Source organism: Labeo rohita, chromosome 13 (genome assembly GCF_022985175.1).
Source record: "Labeo rohita strain BAU-BD-2019 chromosome 13, IGBB_LRoh.1.0, whole genome shotgun sequence".
Classification (NCBI taxonomy): Eukaryota; Metazoa; Chordata; class Actinopteri; order Cypriniformes; family Cyprinidae; genus Labeo; species Labeo rohita.
The window spans coordinates 34,243,200-34,269,058 of record NC_066881.1 but is presented as its reverse complement, the minus strand read 5'-3'; the positions used below and the strand labels follow the sequence as shown (position 1 = coordinate 34,269,058).

The 25,859-nt window shown below is 29.9% G+C and overlaps 1 protein-coding gene across 1 annotated transcript; it reads left to right on the top strand.

Annotated features, from left to right (window-relative positions):
- The first annotated feature begins 1,276 nt into the window (after window positions 1–1,276).
- b3galnt2 (beta-1,3-N-acetylgalactosaminyltransferase 2) lies at window positions 1,277–25,282 on the top strand. The gene is made up of 12 exons (XM_051126621.1): window positions 1,277–1,479; window positions 5,055–5,181; window positions 6,653–6,753; window positions 10,514–10,707; window positions 13,665–13,760; window positions 13,919–14,029; window positions 15,118–15,196; window positions 17,875–18,058; window positions 19,717–19,842; window positions 21,959–22,118; window positions 22,591–22,647; window positions 24,734–25,282. Exons 1-12 carry the CDS (start codon window positions 1,374–1,376, stop codon window positions 24,872–24,874), a joined length of 1,482 nt encoding a protein of 493 aa, XP_050982578.1. The 5' UTR covers window positions 1,277–1,373; the 3' UTR covers window positions 24,875–25,282.
- Window positions 25,283–25,859: the final 577 nt, after the last annotated feature.

Below are 25,859 nucleotides of genomic sequence, written 5' to 3'. Positions count from 1 at the left end.
AAATTAGCACATTAATTACACCATGAATAAAATTAAAACAACATTAGTGTTCTGATAACATTATTAAGTGATATGAGAAAAAAATCAGAGAACATTAGTAAGTAATCTGAGAAATATTTTAAATTAGTGCAGTCGATTAATCACGATTAATTGCATCCAAAATTTTTGTTTACATAATACATGTGTGTACTGTATATATAATATACACTACCGTTCAAAAGTTTGGGGTCAGTAAGACTTGTAATAGTCTTTAAAGAAGTCTCTTATGCTCATCAAGGCTGCATTTATTTGATTAACAATATAGAAAAAAAAAACAGTAATATTGCAAAATGTTTTTACAATATAAAATAATGTTTTTTATTTTAACATACTTTAAAATAGAATTTATTCCTGTGATGAAAAGCTGAATTTTTATCAGCTGTTACTCCAGTCTTAAGTGTCACATGATCCTTCAGAAATCATTCTAATATGCGGATTTATTATTAGAATGATCAATGTTGGAAAATATCAACAGTTGTGCTGCCAAATATTTTTTGGAACCTGTAATTTTTTTTTTCAGGATTCTTTCATGAATAACAAGTTAAAAAGTACAGTGTTTATTCAAAATATAAATATTTTATAACAATGTAAATTATTTATTATTAATTTTTAATAAACTTTTAATTATTAACTTAATACATCCTTGGTGAATAAAAGTATCAATTTCTTAAAAAAAAAAAAAAAAGAAACAACAAAAATGTACTGACCCCAAAATTTTTGAGCGGTAGTGTATATATATATATATATATATAAACACATGCTTGCATGTATATATTTTGGAAAAATATGTAATGTTTATATATTAAATACATTTATCAGTTGTATGAATGTAAATATATATGCAAATATTTTCAAAATATATACTGTATAAGTGTGTATTTATATATACATCATAAAGACAGTACACACACATACAAACAAAAAACTTGCATTTGAATGATTAATCGCGATTAATCGTTTGACAGCACTATTTTAAATAGATACCTTTATTATTAAAACATTGTATTTTGTCATTAAAATATATTTACATGTTTTATCTTAATCCGATTAAGCGCAAATGCATTTTTGTTCTTGAAGAAAAATCAGTCGCTAATTTTGACGTAATCGTCGTGGCAACAGGAAACTTACTTGAACTACATTTCCCAGAAGCCATAGCGCGTCGACCGCTCCACTCCTATTGGCTACTCGAGTTGTGTCGTCATCAGCGTGCAGTTAGACATGACGCGGGCGCGTCCGACACTCATCACAACTCAGCGATGCGCGTCGAGTCGCCGGTCCGTTCGGTTGTGTGCGCAGCCCGTTAAGCGTCGGTGTCTGGATCCAGCCGTCCGTCCATGAGAAGCGCAGCGGCGGCGCTGTTTCCGTGTGTCATCGCGGTGTTGCTTCACTGGTTCGGCTGGACGGAAAGAACTGCGCTCCTGTTGGGCTTCGGCTCTGCAGGTACCGCTCAACTTCTGCTACTTTCTGTTATTCTGTATTAGTTTCTTATTATTTTCAGTTTGTGTTAAGTAGAAAGTGTGTGACCTCTGCGTTAGAGAGATGCTGAATGCATACAGTGGATTAATAGACAACAGTTAATGCATATAAATTCTTACTACTCGGTTTTTATGAAGCTATTGATACACACAGATGCATATAAATATTTTTATGCATATAGAAACTTAGTGCTCGGCTTAGATGGAGCATTAATACTGAGTGCATAATGCTCATGCATAAAGTACTCTTCGCATTTTCCCACTTCGTATAGAAAAATAATGCATTTAGAACAGATTCTGAGTGCAACTGTATATATAATATATAGTGTATATAATTATATATATATATATAATTATATAGATAAATTGATAGATAGAAAAATAGACCGTTAATGCATAGAAAGTGCATGTAGAATACATAAAAATCAATACATAATGATCAGTGCATAAAAAAATATTTTCTCATAAGGCATTAATGCTAAATTCTTATAGAACATAGATGCTGAGTGCAAATAGAATCCATTGCTCATTTTATGTAAAGCACATGTTGCTTTTTTAATGTATAGTATAATGTATAGACCCTTAATGCTGAGTGCATATAGAACTTTAATGTTGACTGCATGCATAAGAGCATTAATACTGAATGCATAATGCTCATGCATAAAGAAGTCTTTTCATTTACTCACTTTGTATAGAAAAATATAAAGAAAATTTCCATAGAAATGCATGAATAGAAAATAATGCATAGAAAATATAATGCATAATGATCAGTGCATAAAAGACATTAATCATTTTCTCATAAGGCATTAATGCTAAATTCTTACAAAAAATGAATGCATATAAAACATAGATGATGAGTGCAAATAGAAACTATTGCTCATTTTATGTAAAAAGCATTTGTTGCTTTTTTAATGTATAATATAATGTATAGACCCTTAATGCTGAGTGCATATAGAACTTTAATGTTGACTGCATGCATAAGAGCATTAATACTGAATGCATAATGCTCATGCATAAAGAAGTCTTTGCATTTACTCACTTTGTATAGAAAAATAATGAAAATTTGCGTAGAAATGTATAATGAATAGAAAATAATGCATAGAAAATTCTAATGTTGAATGCATACAAATCAATGCATAATGATCAGTGCATAAAAATGTTAATCTTATTTTCTCATAAGACATTAATGCTAAATTCTTAAAAAATGAATGCATATAAAACACAGATGATGAGTGCTTATTGCTCATTTTATGTAGAGAACATGTTGCTTTTTTAATGTATAGTATAATGTATAGACCCTTAATGCTGAGTGCATATAAAACTTTAATGTTGACTGCATGCATAAGAGCATTAATACTGAATGCATAATGCTCATGCATAAAGAAGTCTTTTCATTTACTCACTTTGTATAGAAAAAAATAAAGAAAATTTCCATAGAAATGCATGAATAGAAAATAATGCATAGAAAATTTAATGCGTAATGATCTGTGCATAAAAAAACATTAATCATATTTTCTCATAAGACATTAATGCTAAATTCTTACAAAAAATGAATGCATATAGAACATAGATGATGAGTGCAAATAGAAACTATTGCTCATTTTATGTAAAAAGCATTTGTTGCTTTTTTTAATGTATAGTATAATGTATAGACCCTTAATGCTGAGTGCATATAGAACTTTAATGTTGACTGCATGCATAAAAGCATTCATACTGAATGCATAATGCTCATGCATAAAGAAGTCTTTGCATTTACTCACTTTGTATAGAAAAATAATGAAAATTTGCGTAGAAATGTATAATGAATAGAAAATAATGCATAGAAAATTCTAATGTTGAGTGCATGTAGAATGCATACAAATCAATGCATAATGATCAGTGCGTAAAAATGTTAATCATATTTTCTCATAAGACATTAATGCTAAATTCTTAAAAAATGAATGCATATAGAACATAGATGATCAGTGCAAATAGAAACTATTGCTCATTTTATGTAAGAAGCATTTGTTCCTTTTTTAATGTATAATATAATGTATAGACCCTTAATGCTGAGTGCATATAGAACTTTAATGTTGACTGCATGCATAAGAGCATTAATACTGAATGCATAATGCTCATGCATAAAGAAGTCTTTGTATTTACTCACTTTGTGTAGAAAAAATAATGAATATTTGCATAGAAATGCATAATGAATAGAAAATAATGCATAGAAAATTGTAATGTTGAGTGCATGTAGAATGCATACAAATCAATGCATAATGATCAGTGCGTAAATCAGTGCATTAATCATATTTTCATAAAGCATTAATGCTAAATTCTTAAAGAAAAGTGAATGCATATAAAACATAGATGCTGAATGCATATAGAAATGTGCTAATTTTATGTAGAGCACGCAATACTTTTAAAAATATATTAAAGTTCATTATGCATTTGGTATTAATGCATACATTAATTATCTATCTGTCTATCTATCTATCTAGTGTCATTTATAGACCATTAATGCTCAGTGCATATGCAAATGAACATGGGACTTTGATGATCAATGCATAAAGAACATTAATACTCCATTTTTATAGAATGATTGCTGCTTAATGTATAATGTATAGACCCTTAAAGCAGAGTGCATACAGTACTTTAATGTTGACTGCATGCAGAAGAGCATTAATACTGAATGCATTGACCATTGCACATTAATGATCTATAAGCATGTTGAACAGCTTGCAGCAGTTTACTTATAATATCACTAATGGGCTCTGCTGGGGGGCTGAGATGTGCAATTAATGCATTAGACGAAGACTGCATTAGTGTGCTGTGCACGCAGATGCCGGCAGCTTGTTAACAACAGTGATCGGATTGAAGAAAGTATCGGCTTTGTGCATGAAGTCGTGTACAATAGAAGAGAGAGTATGGTAAGTATCTGAGATCTTATTGAACTCTGGGAGAGTTTTACCTGGCAACAAAGGCACAGATGCGCATTACACACTTACTCTGATGTTTGTCACACATGGTGAAATAGGACACAAGTGACAATCCATTAGGGGATACAAAGGGACGCTGCCAGAGACTTTCATCTCGCTGCATCATCTGTTCTGTGTTTGAGCCTTCAACCTGCCAGAAAAGGCTTTTTAAAGTAATAGTTCACCAAAAAATCAACATCTGCTTCCAAAAAAGGCCATCCAAGATGTAGATGAGTTTGTTTCTTCATCAGATTTGGAGAAATGTAGCATTGCATCACTTGCTCACCAATGGAGTGAATGGGTGCCGTCAGAATGAGAGTCCAAACAGCTGATTAAAAACATCACAATAATCCACAAGTAATCTACAACACTCGGACCACTTGTGGGTTATGTTTTTATCAGCAGTTTGGACTCTCATTCTGGCGGCACCCATTCACTGCAATGGATCCATTGGTGAGCAAATGATGGAATAAACTCCTTTAAAAAGGCTTTATTCATGTTTGAAATGTTTGTAGCTTTGTGGAATATCATAAGGCTCTGTTTTGGTGCTGATTATTGTGTCTGTTCAATATTGTATTGACAGACAACCAGAAGGCTGTGCACGAGGTGTTGGTGGGTGTTTTATCAGCGCGGCATCATCATGAGCTCCGGCAGGCCATAAGGGACACATGGCTGGGCTACCTGAAACACCACCCTCACTTCCAGAAACGGTCTGTATTGCGAACACACACATGTGCATGTGAATCTTTTGATTTCTGCTTCATTAAAACTCTCACTTCAGACAGACATTGATTTATTTCAGAAGATTAAGCTCGTGTTATTGACGTAAAAAACTGACTGCTTGATTTGAGGAGTTTGTTTTGGCCTGCAACTTTATCGAACCTTGTAAAAATCCTTATAAATATTCCACGCTTAAAGATCGCTCAGGCAAATGCTCATTAAAATAGGTCAAACATGATTTAATATACGAATCCGCAGCCCAGCGCTGCTGCGAGTCAATTCTGCACAGTTTTATTATGAATAAATGAATATGTTTGAGAGTATGCTGCATGTTCTCATCAAAAGCTGCAATATTATATATTGGATGTTTGAAGGCCACAGCGTTTTGAGCAAAAAGAACGTAACATTTATTTCTAAGGGTCAGAGAGTGGGTGGAAAATGCTGATGAAAAAGCTAAAATATGACCGTTTATTGGAGACAAAAATATGAATCTTACATATATGTGTGTCTAATATTTATATAAAATTTATTTTTATGCTTTTTATAATTTTTTTTTGGTGTGGTATGCAGAAGAGACTTCTTTAAAAAACATTAAAAATCTTACTGTTCAAAAACTTTTGACTGGTAGTGTATATTTGCTAAAATATATACACATTTTTTTTAAATATATAGCTGTTTTGTTGTATATTTGTAAAATTATGTTTTAGATAATATAAATATATTTTTATAATTGTATTATAAATATGTGTGTGTGTGTATATATATATATATATATATATATATATATATATAATGTTACAAAAAAGTTTCTTTTTTCTTCAAAAAAGAATTTTTTTTTTTTGTAACAATTAGGGGTATATGATAAGACCAAAATCTCCTATTAGTATAGTAACAAAAATAACATTATATATATCATATATCATGACAGAATCATTATTTTGCTGGAAATAGAAAATTAAATATGTTATTGCACTTTTTTTCTTTTTTAATTTTAATAATCAGCTGGGTTGAAAATAGTGATGAAAATATTAGTGATTTAAAAATACTAAAATTAAACTGCATTTATTTATTTTTTTATTTACTTAGTTTTTTTATTTTTGAATGTGCTTATGCATATAGGATAATCGTATTAATAAAATACTTCACAAATCACTAATTATGATTTGATTTCAGTCTAAATCAGTGGACACAATGATCAGTAAAAAACAGCTTTGCATTATGACAAACTTGAGTCTTGAGCCACAAGACTCTTTTATGATCAATATTGTAAAACAGACTCTAAATTGAGCAAACTACTGTAACAGACACAGCACATCTGTATTAATGCGGCAGATTGTGATGTTGCTCGGCAACTGTGAACAATTAAATTACTTTGTGTTATGTTACACATTTACTAGGCCGTCAGAAGTGACTAGAACTGGAGAATGATGTATTGATGTTGTCTGTTGTTTCATTTGAAAGGGTGATGGTGAAATTCATCATTGGTGAGCATGGCTGTTCAGTGCCGGAGGAAGATCGTGAGGACCCGTATTCCTGCTCGCTGCTGAACCTCACCGAGACAGGTGAATTCATCTCACAAACACGGTTCTGATTAAGCCACAAGCCGTGATATGTTCCTGAATTCAGAGCAGCCCGTTTCGTGAGGCTTATATAATGCCACTTTGCTGCAGTTTGTACATTATGATTCTCATCAGACCATTTTTTGTTTTCACAAAAAGTGCTTTTCTGCCTGGTTTTCTCCCTGCGTGTACTGGACGTTTTTATTTCGTAGACCCCCCGCTCGGACATGAATCTCTCAGTATGTGGCCTGAAATCACAGTGTGCGCTCGGATTCTCTTCGGTGAACAGTCAGCGTGTTTTGGCTTCCAGCAGATTTCAATGGGACATCCTGTTATAACATTGTGCTTCCAGCTTCTGGTCTGCATTTTCAGGGTTTAGCCAATTTGTTATTATCTTCATCATCATCATCAGTTCATCTGACATTCTAAATTCCAAAAACTTAAAATTTTCCAGTGGAACACAAAAGAAAGTTTTTGAAGAATTTGAAGAAGAAAAGTAACAATTTGGCTGTCAAGTGATTCAAATGTTTAATTTGATTAATTCACTGATGTGCTGATTAATTAATTAAATTAATAAAAACCCTCAAAAGCTCATTTTTATGTTAAATGTGAAAAACATCGAATAAACCTTGGAGAAAGGAAAAAAGAAGCTTATTCAACACATAAATATATATATATATATATATATATATATATATGTTTTTTGTTTATATACATAAAATTGCAAATTGCAAATTTTCTACCAATCTTTTTTTGGACAGTTTTTGTATATTTATATATATATATAAATATATATTTCAAAAAAAAAAAAAAAAAAAAAGATATATATTCGTAGAAAATTTCATTTGTTATTTTTGTGTTAAATGTGAGAAATATTGAATAAACCTTGCAAAAAAAAAAAAAAAAGTAGTTTTAGAAAATATATATTTTCATTCAACATAGATTTCTATTAAAATCTACAAAAAATTGCCACAAAATATATTTGCTTATAATTCCATGCAAATGTATTTTCTACCAATTGCAAATTGTGAATTTTCTACCAATATATATATTTTTTTTTTTGGTATATTTTTGTATATATATATATATATATATATATATATATATATATATGTATATGCCCAAAAGATTGTCATTTTTGTTAAATGTAAAAAATATTGAATAAAGTAGTTTTAATAAAGTAGTTTGAAAAAAAAGTAGTTTTAGAAAATTAGAAAATATTATTAGAAAATATTTTGATTCAACATAGATTTGTATTAAAATATACAAAAAATTGCCACAAAATATATTTGCTGCAAATTGCTAATTTTATGCAAATATATTTTCAATATATATCTTTTTTGGCCTTTTTTTAAAAATATGTTTAAAAAAATGTAATTATATATACTTTATTTCCCCCCAAAAATATAAAAATACATTTTTACTTTTATTATTCTGAGAATGTTAATTGAATGTCCAGTTTTCTTACCATGATTAGAACGTTACTGAAAGGTTACAAAAAACATTTCTTTCAACATTATATTAACTTACCCAAAATGTTGTTATTTGAACAGTTATTTTTAATATTCTAAAAACAATAAAATATCTAGTTTTCTTATTATGATTTAAACATTATTTAAAGATAACAAAAAGTGTTTCTTTTCAACATTCTGCTAAATTTATTTTCCCTCTAAAATGTAACATTTAAATGTTTACTTTTAAACTATTAAATGTTATAAAAACGCTTCTTTTAAAATATTCTACTAACTTTATTTTCAACCAAAATCTAATGTTATTTGAACGTTTATTTTTAATATTCTAAGAATGTTGTTGTGTTTAGAACGTTAATGGTTACAAAAAACAATTCTCAGAATATTCAACAAATGAGACTGTTTTTTTTCTCAACATTATGAGAACATTCAGCTAACACTTACATAACTTTAAAAAAAGCGTTGTGAGCAGGTTTCCTGTTGGCTGGGCTGGCAGGTGTGTTGAAACACAATTACAGTTTGAACTTTAAATCCAAGCTGCAGCTCAGTTTTGGGTGTTTTGAAGACGCTTTCAGAAGGATTCCTTTGGACTTTCATAGTGGTGATTGGTGAAGCGTTATGCTAATGAGCCCTTTTACAGCGAGAGAATATCCTGTGTGGCTCTAAAAGCTTTTGGTGATGGCTGTTCAGCACACATCTGCGCGCTGCTGGCTCTCGTCTGCGCCGCCTTTAATTGGCTTTTGTCTCAAGGACGAGGGAAGCGGTGAGTCTGCTGCTGAGAACGAGCGGCCCGTTTCTCTATTAACGACTCTGTTCCTCCAATTGATCTCCTGGGTAATAAATGGCCGCTTTCTAATTAAGAGAGCCAGTAGTTCAGAGCAGACGAGTCTCTTAAAGTGCTGATGTTTGGATTATTGTGCAGCGGCGTGTGAAAACGGCTCCGTCTGCCCAACACATCTGCCTTTATCTTTCATTTAATTTGCAATAATAATAATAACTGTTATTATTTTTATTGTCAGCAATAATAATTATAGCAATTAATATAATGTATTATTAAAATTAAAATATATTTTCAAATTATATATATTTATAAAAATTTATATAAATATATTTATATCATAACAAAAAAAAAACCTGGATTATTATTGTTATAATTATTCAGTAGTTTTAACTGAAATCATTATCAGGTCCACCAATAATAATAATAATAATAATAATATGATTAAATAATCTTTTAAATTAAAACAATTTAATAACAACAATTATAATTGTTGTAATTATTTTTATCACTATTATTAGAAAATTGAAATATAACTGAATAATAATAATAATAATAATAACCAAGCAAAATTCTTATTATAACTGTATTTTAATTTAATCATTATTTAATAATAGTATTAGGAATATGATAAAATATAATTCATTAAAAAATAAAATAAAACCATTATTATTATTATTATTATTATTATTATTATTATTATTATTATTATTACTTTTGGAGTTAATAACAACAACAGTAATAATAGCAAATATTATTACCACTATTAGAAAATTGAAATGAATAAAACAACAACAACAACAATAATAATAATAATGATAATAATAATAATAATATTAATAATATTATTATAATTATAACTGTATTTTATTAATATTATTGTTATTATAACTGTATTTTAATTTAGTCATGATTTAATAATAATATTAAAAGGAATATAATAAAATATAACTAATTAAAAAATAAAATAAAACCAATATTATTATTATTATTATTATTATTATTATTATTATTATTACTTTTGGAGTTAATAACAACAACAGTAATAATTGTAATTATTATTACGACTATTATGGGAAAGTTAATAGTTATTATTATTATTATTATTATTATTTTATTTAAGTCATTATTTAATAATATTAAAACTGAATATAATAAAATATAATCCATTAAAATAACTATTATTATTATTATTATTTATTTTTAAATAATATTATAGATATTATAAATAATTATAATTATACATAATTAATTAAAAGTAAAAACGAATATATTTATTTATTTATTTATTATAGGAATATAGGAATATTAGAAAAGAAATATAGTATTGTGTAATTAAATCCGTTCAGAATAAAATTAATAGTAATAACAAAAATAAATAATAATAAATAATAATAATAATAGTTTCATTTTTTTAAGAGTTTAAGAATTTATTTGTGCCTGCTAAACTAATTTCAGCATTTAAGCAGAAGCCTTGAATGATTCAGTTGACCTGATTGTTGAACTCTGGTTTCAGCCGCTGGACAGGAAATGGCCATATTGAGCGTTCCTGACACGTCTGCGCTGGTGCCGTCCGACGTCTCTGCCGTCAGTCTGGACTTTAAGGTCCTTCACTCTGTGGTCATCACCCAGCTGGGCGTCTTTCCCAACGGACCACGAGACGACTTCAAGGGCAACGTCACCGTCCGCCTCTTCCAAGTGGACCAAGAGGTACAGATGCAATCTGAAATCTGGCATTGTCACCTAAACATTAGACATTAGATGATGAAGTCTGTAAATCACTGCCTTTAAACTGGTTTTACTCTATTACTACTACTTCCCTGCCCTGATCAGAACAGACCCGTGACCCATTTTCAGATCGCGACCCATTTGACGTTGTAAAATATGCATAGAAAAGTCGTCCTCCATTATAGTCTTTTAGAAACTCCAATTGCACTTTGTAAAGTCGTTCGATTTGTTCTTGCCACAAGAGTAACCCAAAATATCCTGTTGGCTTTTTAAGGTGAGTTTTCATCATCCCGCTAGACATTACTCATTTATTTGATAAATGTAGTGGAGAGACGGTACCGCGCAACACGAGTCAAAAGACGTATCGCTCACTCCGACGAGCTGTAGAGATAAATGTGCGGAGGACAAATTCAATAAAGTCTTCTCTATCAGCGCCTTTGATAGTCGAGTCTCTCTGATCTTGGATTCGATGAGCGCAGAGGTCGACGGAGCCGCGTGATGCAATCGCACATCGCCTAATGCCATGATTTCATACGTTTCCACGCTTTGTCGGACGGCAGGATGCGAGGATACAGATCTGGAGCCTTTAAAACATGAGAAATGATAGGACAGAAATCAATAGTAGTCATATTATGGTTGCATTTTACCAACAAGTCCAATAACCAGTAATGTTGCATAGGTTGTCCCATTAAACTGCACTGTGCTTGTTTTGTTTATTTTATCATTGCATTAGAACAGAACAGAATTTGTGCATTTCTGGCCTTAAATCCAGTGGTTTTATGAAAATGTAGCACAGTATCTGTAATTTATCTTCATATTGGTAACAAAAGCAGATGAACCACAGTGGCTGGATGTAACTATGACCTTTAGAAATTATAAATACAACTTCCATTGCTGCATTAATGAATTATAGTCTTTCAGTCCTCTACTATTGACTGCTATATTTTATGTAATTATGCAAATAAGGGGTTTATTTTTATTAAAAGTATTCCCCTTTTGTTATAAGAAGATCATCAGATCATCATTTATGCATTTGGTTTGTGTAAAATGCGTTTTATTTTATTGTTTAACTCTCATCCAAGACCCAGATTTTCACTTGTAAAATATTAAAATATTAAATATTTTTAAGTTATTTACTTCTGTCTAAAAACTTGCAAGATTTTTTTAATCATTTGTCAAATTATGCAGAAGTTTAAGAATATTTTTTGCATGTATCTAGGATATATAAAATAGCCTTAACAAGACATTTTTATTTTTCATTTTATTACCACAACAGAATTTTTAAATACTTGTGTGTATATTAGTATTTATATAGAGATAGAGATTTTTATTTTTAATGGAATATTTATTGTAAAAAAAATTAAATGACATTTGCTTGTTCAGAAAAAATACAAAACTTTTTTTTAATTGTATTTTAATTATTTTTGTTGTATTTTATTTGTATTCTTTTATGTGAAAACTGAGTTTATTATTTATTTATTTTTAAAAATTTTTTGGAAAAGTGTAAGAATATTATATTATACCAATATTATACCAATTTATTCTTGAAATATCATTACTGCCACAGAATTCTTAAATACATGTGTGTGTATATTAGTATTTATTTAGAGATGAATCTGAGATAAATAGATTTTTTCATTTTTTTTAACAGAATATTCATTTGAAAAAATTTAAATGAGATTTGCTCGTTTGAGATTTGCTTGTTCAGAAAAATGACAGGATTTTATTTATTTTTATTTTATTTTTGTTATTTTAATTATTTATTTGTATTTTATTTGTATTATTTTATGTGAAAACAGTGAGTCTTTTATTTACTTATTTTACTTTTTTGTAAAAGTGTAAGAATATTACATTCATTTAGGATGTATAAAATAGACCTAACAAGACAAATTTTATTCTTGAAATATCTTTGCTGCCACAGAATCTTTAAATACATGTGTGTATATTAGTATTTATATAGAGAGTTAATGATTTTTTTTAAATTTTTTTTTTTTTTTTTTACAGAATATTTATTTTAAAATATTTGAATGATATTTGCTCATTCAGAAAAATTACTGGATTTTTTTTAATTTATATTCTTTTATGTGAAAACCTGTGAGTTATTTATTTATTTTTGGAAATATTACATATTGTATATTAGTATTTATTTAGAGAGATAAATAAATTTTTAGATAAATCTGAGGTAAATAGATTTTTTCTTTTTTTAACAGAATATTTATTTTAAAAAATTTAAATGACATTTGCTCATTCAGAAAAATTACTGGATTTTTTTTTTTCATTTGTATTTTATTTGTATTCTTTTATGTGAAAACCTGTGAGTTATTTATTTATTCATTTATTTCTTTTTGGAAATATTACATTCATTTAGGATGTATAAAATAGACCTAACAAGACAAATTTTATTTTTGAAATGTCATTACCACCACAGAATCTTTACATCCATGTGAGTTAAATTACATTTTTTAATATCTTTTTACAGAATATTTATTTAAAACAATTTGAATGACATTTGCTTATTCAGAAAAATTACTGGATTTTTTTTTTTAGTAGTATTTTTTATTTTTATTTTTTGTATTTTATTTGTATTCTTTTATGTGAAAACCTGTGAGTTTATTATTATTATTATTATTTTTTTTTAAATATTACATTAATTTAGCATGTATAAAATAGACTGTATTCTTGAAATATCATTACTGCCACAGAATTTTACAATAAATAGATAATGTGTAATATATGTGAAATAAAAATTTTTGGTTGAGAAAAATGAGAGTCGCACCTGCAGGACAAAAGTTTGCGAGATGTGGCGTCTGAAGGCCTGTTAAGGATGGAGAAATCATATATTGACTTGTGCATGTCACGGTTTATTCTGAGAATATCACCTTCTGCAGCTGTGCAAATATAGTCTGTGTGTGTGTGTGTGTGTGTGTGTGTGTTTGCAGGAGCCGGTGGTCACCGCTCGTTTCAGCACGCTGAGTCCGGGCACACGTGTGGGCGGGATGTTTTACAAACCCGTCGAGCAGTTCATTCTTCCCAAGGTGACATGATGAGAAAAGAGCATTTATAAGAATCCACCTACACTAACGACTAACTTCTGTTTAAACATCATTAATGCGGTTGAACGCTGAATAACAGGTTACTGCAGCATCAGTGCTGCTGATGATTTCACTCACGCTGAAGGACGTGATGTTTGCAGGGTTTTGAAGGAACTCTTCTGTGGGAGGCTCAGGATTCGACAGGCCTGATGTCTGTCAACACGTCAGCGGTCCATCTGAATAACGGCGGAGGGGTTCTCAAGTTTGGATCTGTGAGAGAAACAACATCTGTTCATTTGGTTGTATTATAACAGAAACTTTAAAGCAGCAGAAACGTCCTACTGTGATGCTAAAGGTGTTCTGGAGGGTTTCTTAAAGGAATAGTTTACCCGAAGTGAACATTTGCTGAAAATGTGCTCACCCTCAGGACATCCAAGATGTAGATGAGTTTGTTTCTTCAACAGATTTGGAGAAATGCAGCATTACAGCACTTTCTCACCAATGGATGTGAATGGGTGCCGTCAGAATGAGAGTCCAAACAGCTGATAAAAACATCACAAGTAATCCACACCACTCCAGTCCAGTCCATTATTTAACATCTTAAGAAGACAAAAGCTGAAACAAATCCATCATTAAAAATGTTTTTAACTAAAATACGAGTCCATAATCCATAATGACGCTTCCTCCAGTGAAAAAGTGGTCTGGTCTGAATCAGGAGAGAAATCTGCACAGATCAAGCACCGTTTACAAGCCAAAACAGCTCAAAGCAAATAAAGATTCTGATGTGAGAGACAACAGGAGATCGCCTTTTTTTTTTACTGGAGGAAGCGTTATTATGGATTATGGACTCATATTTTAGACAGAAGCAATGTTTTGAAGTTAAAAACATCTTAATGATAGATTTGTTTCTTACAAATGCACAGCTTTTGTCTTCTCAGGATGTTAACTGATGGACTGGAGTGGTGTGGATTATTGTGATGTTTTTATGAGCTGTTTGGACGCTCATTCTGACGGCACCCATTCACTCCAGAGGATCCATTGGTGAGCAAGTGATGCAATGCTACATTTCTCCAAATGTGATGAACAAACAAACTCATCTACATCTTGTATGGCCTGAGGGTGTGTAATTTTTATTTTTATTTTTTAGCAAATTCTCATTTTTGGGTGAACCGTTCCTTAAATGGCTCAAATGAAGAGTCACTGTGATATTCTGGTCTGTTCTGTATCCCAAAGTTTAGTATTTTGGACAAATTTCTAACCCAAAGTATGAATAATAGTTGTGCTTAGCAAACATGACACTTCACATATAAGCTTTCTTCTCATCAGTATCTTTAATGGTTATTTTCTGTTTTTTCTTCAGATAGAAGAGGGAACGTTGCCTCACAGGAGCGCGTTGGGCTTCCCAGGCTTGGCTGGAGGATTCACTTTTTCAGTATACGGTACGATGAGATGAATTATGTAGTGTTCGTGCTCTGTGTGATTCAGCCTTGTGTTTTGATGATCAATAAATGGATTGATTTCAGCATTGTGATGTCTTGCATCTCCCTCATATCAGTCACTGGCAGCTTTATACCAGCATTTTTAAAAGAGGTCCCTTTTCCTCACTGACTGTGCGTTCACACCAGACGCGACTTGCGCGAATAAATCGCGCTATTCGTGCTATTCGTGCGTAGTTGGACGCTTGAACAGTTTACTCGCTTCATTCGCGCGTGAAATTCACTTCACAACAGACGCGAATTCGCTTCATGGGAGTGGCTTCTGCCAGGCGGCTCCAGTCTCCTTGCGAAATTGACGGTAGCTGCGCTTGATGTGCTATGGAAGGCTGAAAACGGCGTAGACTCGTTCGGCGCCGTGTCTGGGTCCATCAGATCAGTCCGTCAATATGTATATAGCTCAAACTGAGTAAAGAGCGTTATTTACAACTTACCAGATTGTCTGACCTCCTCACTCACTTTCTTCCAAGCAGGATTCTTTTTATTCCTGTTTCTATAAAAGTACGAAGATGTATCGTACAGCTCCGGGTATCCATATACAGGGACGATGATTTTGTCCTCCATTGTTGTTTCGGATTTCTCCCTCCGCTTGCTATGTCGTAATCACGTCACTACTAGAGCAAGCTTCTGATTGGTTAACTCGGCGCGAATTTTCGCCAAAGTTCAGATTTTTCAACTCGCGCGAATCACGCGGTCACGCGTCAAACGCCCAAAACGCTCCATTCGCGCGAATCGCGCCGCAGGATGTCTATTCGCGTCTTTGCATTGACTTAACATGTAAATCACTCGCGCTTAACGCTTCATTCGCGTCTGGTGTGAACGCACCTTAAAAGGCTGCATTTGTTTGATTAACAATACAGTAAAAATTGTTAAATATTTTTACAGTTTAAAATTACTGTTTTCTGTGTGAATATATTTTAAACTGTAATTGTTTTCTGTGATCAAAGCTGAATTTTCAGCATCATTACTCCAGTCCTCAGTGTCACATGATCCTTCAGAAATCATTCTAATTTGCTGTTTCCTGCATTTATTTGAATAAAAATACAGAAAATCTGAAATATTATTATAGTTTAAAACAGCTGTTGTTTATATGAATCTATGTTAAAATGTAATTTATTCCTGCGATCAAAGCTGAATTTTCAGCATCATTACTCCAGTCTTCAGTGTCACATGATCCTTCAGAAATCATTCTAATATACTGATTTGCTGCATTTATTTGAATAAAAATACAGTAGAAAATCTGAAATATTATTGTAGTTTTAAACAGCTGTTGTTTATATGAATCTATGTTAAAATGTAATTTATTCCTGCGATCAAAGCTGAATTTTCAGCATCATTACTCCAGTCTTCAGTGTCACATGATCCTTCAGAAATCATTCTAATATACTGATTTGCTGCATTTATTTGAATAAAAATACAGTAGAAAATCTGAAATATTATTGTAGTTTTAAACAGCTGTTGTTTATATGAATCTATGTTAAAATGTAATTTATTCCTGCGATCAAAGCTGAATTTTCAGCATCATTACTACAGTCCTCAGCATCACATGATCCTTCAGAAATCATTCTAATATGCTGATTTGCTGCATTTATTTGAATACAAATACAGTGAAAAATCTGAAATATTATTATAATTTAAAACAGCTGTTTTCTATGTGAATCTATGTTCAAATGAAATTTATTCCTGCGATCAAAGCTGAATTTTCAGCATCATTACTAGTCTTACGTGTGAAATGATCCTTCAGAAATCATTCTAATATGCTGCTTTCCTGCATTTATTTAAATAAAAATACAGTAAAAAATCTGAAGTATTATTATAGTTTAAAACAGCTGTTGTTTATGTGAATCTATGTTAAAATGTAATTTATATCTGTGATCAAAGCTGAATTTTCAGCATCATTACTCCAGTCTTTAGGGTCACATGATGTTAAAAAAATTGTGCTACATCACATTTTAGTGGAAACTCTGATGTGCTTTATTTTTCAGGATTCACAGATGAATAGAAAGTTCTAAAGAACAGCATTTATTTGAAATGGAAATCTTTTGTAACTTTACAAACATCTTTACTGTCACTTTTGATCAATTTAATGCATCCTTGAGGAAGAATACCTTTCTGTCCCCAGACAGTAGTGTTTTTTTAATCTCCTCTGCTAGTTATTAGAGCTGAATACAAATATTACATCTCTGTGCTTTCAGCCTTTTGACAATATTCAATATATCTTCATATTCATTTGCTCTGAAATGTTTTACAAAGTGATTTCTTTTCATTTAGTGAAACCACTATTTCAACAAAACAGTCATTGTAGCCAAATAGATATAAATGTTTAATGCAAGAAATAAAACAAAAGTCTAGTTAAAATAAGATGTATTATCTATAGTTTTTCATAAAATGAAGAATCATATTTAATCATTTTAATTAAATCCCACCAATAACACTGTTTAAGAAACAAAATAAAGAGTGCATTAAAATGATTGTGACAGGAATCATATTGGATGTTCATGTAGCTCTATTCACCAGCAAAATCATTATGAATATGTTGTGAAAACGCCACATCCGACCATTTGTTCCAGCATATTGCTCGTCATCTGTAGCAGTGACTGTCTCTCTCTCTCTCTCTCTCTCAGATGTGCAGGTGTTGTCTGAGCTGCTGCGTGGGCGAGCAGGACGGCAGCGGATCCGCGCGGCCCAGCTGAGAGAGGAAGACCAGGCCCTGCGGGAGGAGAGCATCAGACATGGAGACATGGTGTTTGTGGATGTGGTGGACACCTACAGGAACGTGCCTTTAAAACTACTGCAGTTTTATAAATGGTTAGTGCTGCACCCAATCACCTCCCAGACCTCGTTCTCCAGGTATATTTTTGCAGATTTGTGAGTGCTGGAGCTAAGAATAGTACAAGAAGTTTGCCATTTTTTGTTTGACCTGTACATTCTTAGTTATAGCTGTAACAGTTTAAAAACAATAAAAAGAAATTTACAAAAGTGATTTTATGTTAATAGAAAGCATGTTAAATGTAAGTGAAGTGTCTACTTTTAAGGTTTCAGATACATTTTTGGGGGATAAAATGTCAACATTTGGGTGAAATAATGTTACATTGTCATTCAGTGTAACACAATATTGATGTAAAAGTTCAAACATGCTTATTCTGACTTAATATTTCAATATATAAAATAATAAAGTAGCATATTACATTTTATTGTGTTTTAAATGAGTAAAAAATTCAAACAGCTGCTAGTTTATTAGTGAGATTAAATTCTGAAATTATTTGTAATGATTATTAATTATTATAAAATAATTTTATAATTTTATAATTTTTTTTTTGAATACTATAATATTTTTTTGAATACTTTAATACTACAATAAGTGATAAATGTAATACTGCTTTAAATTGGAAAAAAAGGTTTCTTGTTTAATTTAATTTTTCGCTTAATTTAATTGCATTACATTTAATTGCATTGTTTTTTGTTTTCTGAGCAAAAAATAAATATCTTGCATGTTTCCCTTAATTTACAGAAAACACCCATTAAAATGTCATTCAGTGTAATAATCTTGTCAGGCATATTTACCATAAAAATCAATTTATGACATTACTTTCACCCCAAATACTAATGAGTTGTAATTCTACATTTTTTTAAAAATTGACACTATTTTAGGTTTTGCCCATTTGTCAGTAAGACGTTTTTATTCATTTAAAACACAATAAAATGTGATATGCTCCCTTATTTTTTATATATTTAATATGTACAAGTAAGAATAAGCATGTTGTTTGAATTTTTACATAAATATTGTGTTACACTGAATGACGATGTAACATTATTTCAACCATTTAAATAATAAAATAATTTTAAGTTAGTTAAACTTAATATACTAAAATAGCAATTAAATAAAATGAATGAAATTTTTTTTTACGAAATTAATTCCTTTATTCAGTAAGGAGACATTATATATAAATAAATAATAAAATAATAATAAAAATGTATAATAATAATAATAATAATAACAATAATAATAATAAGTAAAATTAATAATAATAATATAATAATAATAATAACAATAAAATATATAATTCTAGCCATTTAAATGTATTTAATTGCCTCCTTGCTGAATAAAAGTATAAATTAAAAAAAAAACAAAAAAAAAACATGATATGCACACACTTGTTTGTCCAAATGTTTTGGTTCGTTAATATTCGTCAGTAACATTTATTTCTGTAAAACTGATGAATTAGACAGCATTATGTCATTCTGAAATAATACACTTGCCCATCTGACAGAAATCTGGCTGTCAGTCAGTGAGGGGTTACTATGGTAACTGAGATTTTCTCCACACTAAAGCACATCCTGAGGGTTTTTGTCTGCATTAGTTGCATCTCATACTGCTGTTTTGTGTTGTGAATGTACTCAGCCAAAGCTGAGCTCCGGCCGGTTCAGTGTTTTTAATGAAGCGTGTGAATTCCCCATGTGAACAGGTCGGTGGGAAACGCTGACTTTAACCTGCTGCTCAAGACAGATGATGATTGCTATATCGATGTGGACGCCGTCCTGCTGAAGACGGAGCGCAAACGCCTCTCACAGAGCAGCCTGTGGTGGGGAAAGTGAGTGATGTCTGTCTCTGAGTCTTTCAGTTCCCAGAATATCCCATGTAATTCTTTAGAATGGAAGAACGTGGAGAATTTAAAGAGAACAGAGTGAGCCGTCTTACAGTTACAGATTTGTCCTGACAGTCTTGAGTTTAATTGCTTTAAATGAACACTTTAAACTTATATCAGTGTAATTCATGCTTTTGGTAGCATGATAAAATTTTTCAATGCAGTGCGGTTTATTAAAAAAATATGTTATATTGTAACTATCATTTTCTGGTAAAAGAATGATTTTGTATAAATGTATAATTTATATAAAATATATATTTTATATTACAGTTTTATATATTTCATAGATTTATATATATTTTACGTGTATCTAAAATATAAGTGACATCCATTTTCTGGTAAAAGAATAATTTGTAAAAAGAAAGTATACTTATCTAAAATCATGATTTTTTTTTCTTTTAATGTATTTTAGATTGCAGTTTTATATATTTTTTTTTCTGTTTTTATGTAACTTTTATATTTCTAAAAATATAAGTAAAAAACATTTTCTGGTGAAAGAATAATTGTAGAGAGAAAGTATGTCCATTATCTACAATTATTGTTGTAATTTTAAAATGTATTTATTACAGTTGTATATATTTTATATTTTTATTGAATTTTTAAAATATAAGTGACATGCATTTTCTGGTAAACGAATAATTAATTGAAATATATATATGTAGGTATATGTAATTTTGATAACCATATTATGTTAAATGAATAAATATACTGTATATATTTTTATATATATTTATGTAATTTTATATATTTGAAAGTATAAGTGACAACTGTTTAAATAAGACTTTCAAAATATATGTTAGATTACGTGTATATTTTCTTTTTTATTACAGTGTTATATTTTTTTATATTTTTATATACATTTTTAAATATCTAAAAATATAAGTGACAGCCATATTCTGTTAAACAAATAATTAATTTAAAGGAAGTATGCTTTTTATTCTTATCTTAAAATATAAGTATTTTTATATTTATTTATATAATTTTTATATATTTGAATTAAAAATATATTTTATATAACAGGTTTATATATTTCATATTTTTATATACTTTTTTTGAAACATCTAAAATATTTGTGACAACCATATTCTGTTAAACGAATAATTATTAAAAAGAAGTTTGCTTTTTATTCTTATCTAAAGATATATATTTATATAAAAATATATTTATGTAATTTTTATATATTTAAAATAGAAGTGACAACCATTTTTTTGTGAATTAGTATGGCTATTATCTAAAATTCTGCCTTTAAAAATATATTTTATATATTATATATTTTTTTATATATTTTATATATACATTATTAAAACATCTAAAAATAAAAGTGACAACCATATTCTGTTAATTGAATAGTTAATTAAAAGTAAGTATGCTTTTTATTATTATATAAAAATATATATATTTTTAAATATATTTATGTAAATATAAGTGACAACTGTTTTCTGGTGAATAATGTCTATTATCTAAAATTCTGAAATTAGAAAAAATTCTGAAAAAAATCTGATTTAAAAAAAAATACATTTTATTTTACAGTTCTGTATGTTTTATATTTTTATATACATTTTTAAAACACCTAAAAATAAAAGTGACAACCATTTTCTGGTAAACAAATAATTAATTGAAATAAAGTATGCTTTTTATTCACATCTAAATATACATATTTTGTAATATATATTTATATATTTTCATATATCTGAATATATAAGTGACAGCTGTTTTCTGGTGAATATGCCTATTATCTAAAATTTTAACTTTTTAAAATTTTATATTTTATTTTACAGATTTGTATATATATGTGTGTATTTTTTTTTATGTCTAACAATACATTTGTGTTAAGGAAGTATGCATGTTGTTTAAAATTATATTTTTAAATATAAATAATAAAAATATAAATTGTGTAAATATATAATTTTTTTTCAAATAATTTTCGTATATTTTTTTCCTATAACTTATTTTTTTTGTGACAACCTTTTTCTGCTAAAAGAATCATTTTAATTTGTTTAGCAGCATATTACATGCACTAGAGAAGATATTTGATCTCTGTCTTATGGTCAGTATTCATCAGTTTCAGGCAGAACTGGGCTGTCGATCGTGTTGGTAAATGGCAGGAGCTGGAATACGCGAGTCCTGCGTATCCGGCTTTCGCCTGTGGATCTGGATATGTGGTGTCCAGGGATCTGGTGGAGTGGCTGGCCAGCAACGCTCAACATCTCAAAGCTTACCAGGTCCCATCCCGTACTCTCCTCATCTCCTCATGTCACCTACAGATCAAAACATGATGTGATTCATAACCTCTTTCAAAATACTGAAGCACTGCCTGTTGGAATTACTCAGCATGCAGCTGTATGATAATACAAAGCTCCTATGAACTAAAATCCATACATGCAAAGACATGCGTGCCACCATCAGCAGCCCACTGATAAGTGATGATTTCTTTTCCTAGCGGAGTAATGATTTGATACCGTCTTTTGTTCTCCAAGTCAGAGTTTAGCAAAGATGAGATCAATGCTTGCAGATTTGCCAGTAACGATTTCATACGCTCTAAATATCACACATTTGTTCTGGACGTTGAGTCTCTAATTCATCTGTCACTGAACCAAGAGAAATGCGGCTAAATGGGCTCATCTGCTGAACTCATTCTGATGATGTATACAGTAGCTTTATGAGGTTTTTCAGCATGTAAATGTGTTTTTACAGGGAGAGGATGTGAGCATGGGCATCTGGATGGCTGCTGTTGGGCCTCGCAAATATCAGGTGAAAAAGAAAATTCATTTTTCAGTGCCAAACCCACTGTTGTTTTGATGAATATTATCAAAGGCTGATTCAAATCTGTTTTATATTCCAATATATACACTTACCAGTCAAAAGTTTTTGAAATGTGTTTTTTTTTTTTTTTAAAGAAGTCTCTAATGCTCACCAAGCCTGCATTTATTTTGTCCAAAATCCAACAAAAGCTGAAATATTGTGAAATATTTTTACTATTTAAAATAACTGCTTTCTATTTGAATATATTTTAAAATGTAATTTATTTCTGTGATCAAAGCTGAATTGACCTTTCAGAAAATATGCTGATTTGCTGGTGAAGAAACATTTTATTATTATTATTATTATTATTATTATTTTCAACGTTTAAAACAGTTAAATACATTTTTTTCAGGATTCTTTGAATAGAAAGATCCAAAGATCAGCATTTATTTGAAATAAAAGGCTTTATTAACAATATACACTATACCATTCAAAGGCTTGGAGTCAGTTTTTTTTTTTTTTTGAAAGAAATTACTGAAATTAATACTTTTGTTTAGCAAGGATGCTTTAAATGAATCAAAAGTGATGATAAAGACATTTATAATGTTACAAAAAATTTCTATTTTAGATAAATGATGTTCTTCTGAGCCTGAAAAAATTCTACTCAGCTTTTTTCAACATAATAATAATAATAATAATAAATGTTTCTTGAGCAGCAAATCAGACACTGAAGACTGGAGTAATGATGCTGAAAATTCAGCTTTGATCACAGAAATAAATTAAATTTTAACATATTAAATTAGAAAGCAGTAAGTTTAAATAGTAAAAGTATTTTAAAATGTTAATGTATGTATATATATATATATATATATATAAAAGAGGAATTTATAAAATTTCTATAAAATTTAAAAAATAAAAAAGTGTAAACAAAAAATGCTGATTAATATGATATATTTCTTTTTACTCGTCATTATGTTTTTGTGTATGCCTTGGCTATTTCGTATGTAAACATAAGCATGCCAAATAAAATTATTAAAAATAAAATAATTAATGATTCATAATTAATTAAAAATATTACAAGATATTGTATTTTCATTTAGGCAAGGCAAGTTTATTTATATAGCATATTTCATACACAAAGGTAATTCAAAGTGCTTTACATAAAAGGAAGTAGAATAATCATAAAAAACAATATTATATTAAAACAATAATAAAAACTATAATCACAAAAAAGGAAGTAGAACAATCATAAAAATAATGATCACAACAATAAAACAAAAAATGTAAAATGTAAAAACTGATTGATTTAATGATTTTAAAAAAATGTAAAAATTGATTTAAAATAAATTTAAGACAGTTAAAAACAGAAAATGATTATACATAGTGCAATCAGTTTAACGTAATGTACTAAAATAATGCAAATGAGAAAAAAACAACAAAATTACTGAAATGTAACAAAAATTACAATGAAAATGAACAAATAAAAATGAAAACTATAAAAAATTTAATATAATTTACGATTTGGGGTCAGTAAGATTTTGCATTTTCATTTAGTTTAACTTAATGTACTAAAATAACAATAAAAAATAGTTGAAAATAATATAAATGAAAAAACAACAACAAAATGACTAAAACGTAACAAAAATGACAATGAAAATAAATAAATATAATTAAATAATTTTATATAAATATAATTTAAGATCATTTAAAAATAAAAACATAGTATGTTAATAAAAGATTTAACAAAAAAAAAGAAAGAAAGAATTAAAACTCCAGCATATATGACTGTAAATTCTGTTTTTATGAGGCTGAACACAAATTGCTGGTTGATGTCAAGAGTGCTTGAGCGTGTGTCCTGCAGCACATAATTACACCGGCTGTTAAACGTTGATTTGTGCAGCAGTTGCAGCCCCTGTTTATGGGAGTGTTTTGCCGTTCTTTTATATGTCCATAAATAATAGAGTTTACATTCATGCATTTGGTAGCTAGTTTCATCCAAAGCGACTTGCATTGCATCGATGGTTTGCATTTGATCAGTTGATGCATTCCCTGGGAATGGAATGGAATTGGTTGTAATGTAATGTGTGTTTGTCAGGATTCAGGCTGGCTGTGTGAGAAGGAGTGTTACGTGGACATGCTGTCGTCGCCTCAGCACTCGGCGCAGGAGCTGCGCTCGCTGTGGGACGGGAAGAGGAACTGCGGCGATCCCTGCGGCTGCGCCTGGACCGAACACTGACACGCCACGTCAACGTCGTGCATGTTCACAACGAGCACTCGACTGACGGGTTGGAGATTTCTGTTCTTGTTTTCTTGACATTTTCCCCCACACATCAATACGAGACACTAATCATGTTTACTTGTCCTTTATATGCCCGCTCTGTTATTGGTCTTATTCACACGCCGGCTCTGTAGATCCACCACCAGATGTCAAATAAACACAGGGTTTGAGAATCACCAGGGCAGCTTTACCTGTTCTTCCTCTTATTTAATGTCTATGTTGCTTTGCGGCCGCTTTGCGTTCTCTATCGCTGCGAGTTCAAAATTGCAAAGCACGCAAATCCTTTTCACTGCTTTTATCTTAGCTGGAAGCCAAAATTGTTACACTGAAACGTTCATTTATGAACAATAAAACATTACAACAGGATGCAAATGTGTCTGTGTGCTGATAAATCGGCATGGCAAAGCACTACAGGTGAGTAGAGTATAAAATGTCTCTAAAAGATGTCACCGTACACCAGCTGATTGTTTAAATATGCAATTAATGCATTACCTAGTAAATATGCACTGATGTGCATACATATCTGGTACAAAAATCTTGTTTGACTTTGTTAAAATTTTAGAATTAAAAGTTTGAATTTTGGAATTTTGAACATTTTTTTTTTTATCACTCCATAACACTCTCTCTCTCTCTCTCTCTATATATATATATATATTTTTTTTTTTTAAACAGCCTTTAAAGGTATTGTAATAAAAGTCTTCAGACGCAAATAAAAATAGTGCAATAACAAAATTAAAAAATAATTAAATTAAAAAAAATAAAATCTGAGCATAGAAAAAAGAGTTTTAGAATTCTTGTGATTTTGTTGACATTTTAGAATTAAAACTTTGGAATTCTGGATTTTGAAAATTCACTTTATAATTGTAGAAAATATGAAATCAGGTGAATGATATTTGAACAAACCTCTCTTTAAAACAGTTCAGAATATACTGCATGTAGGTTT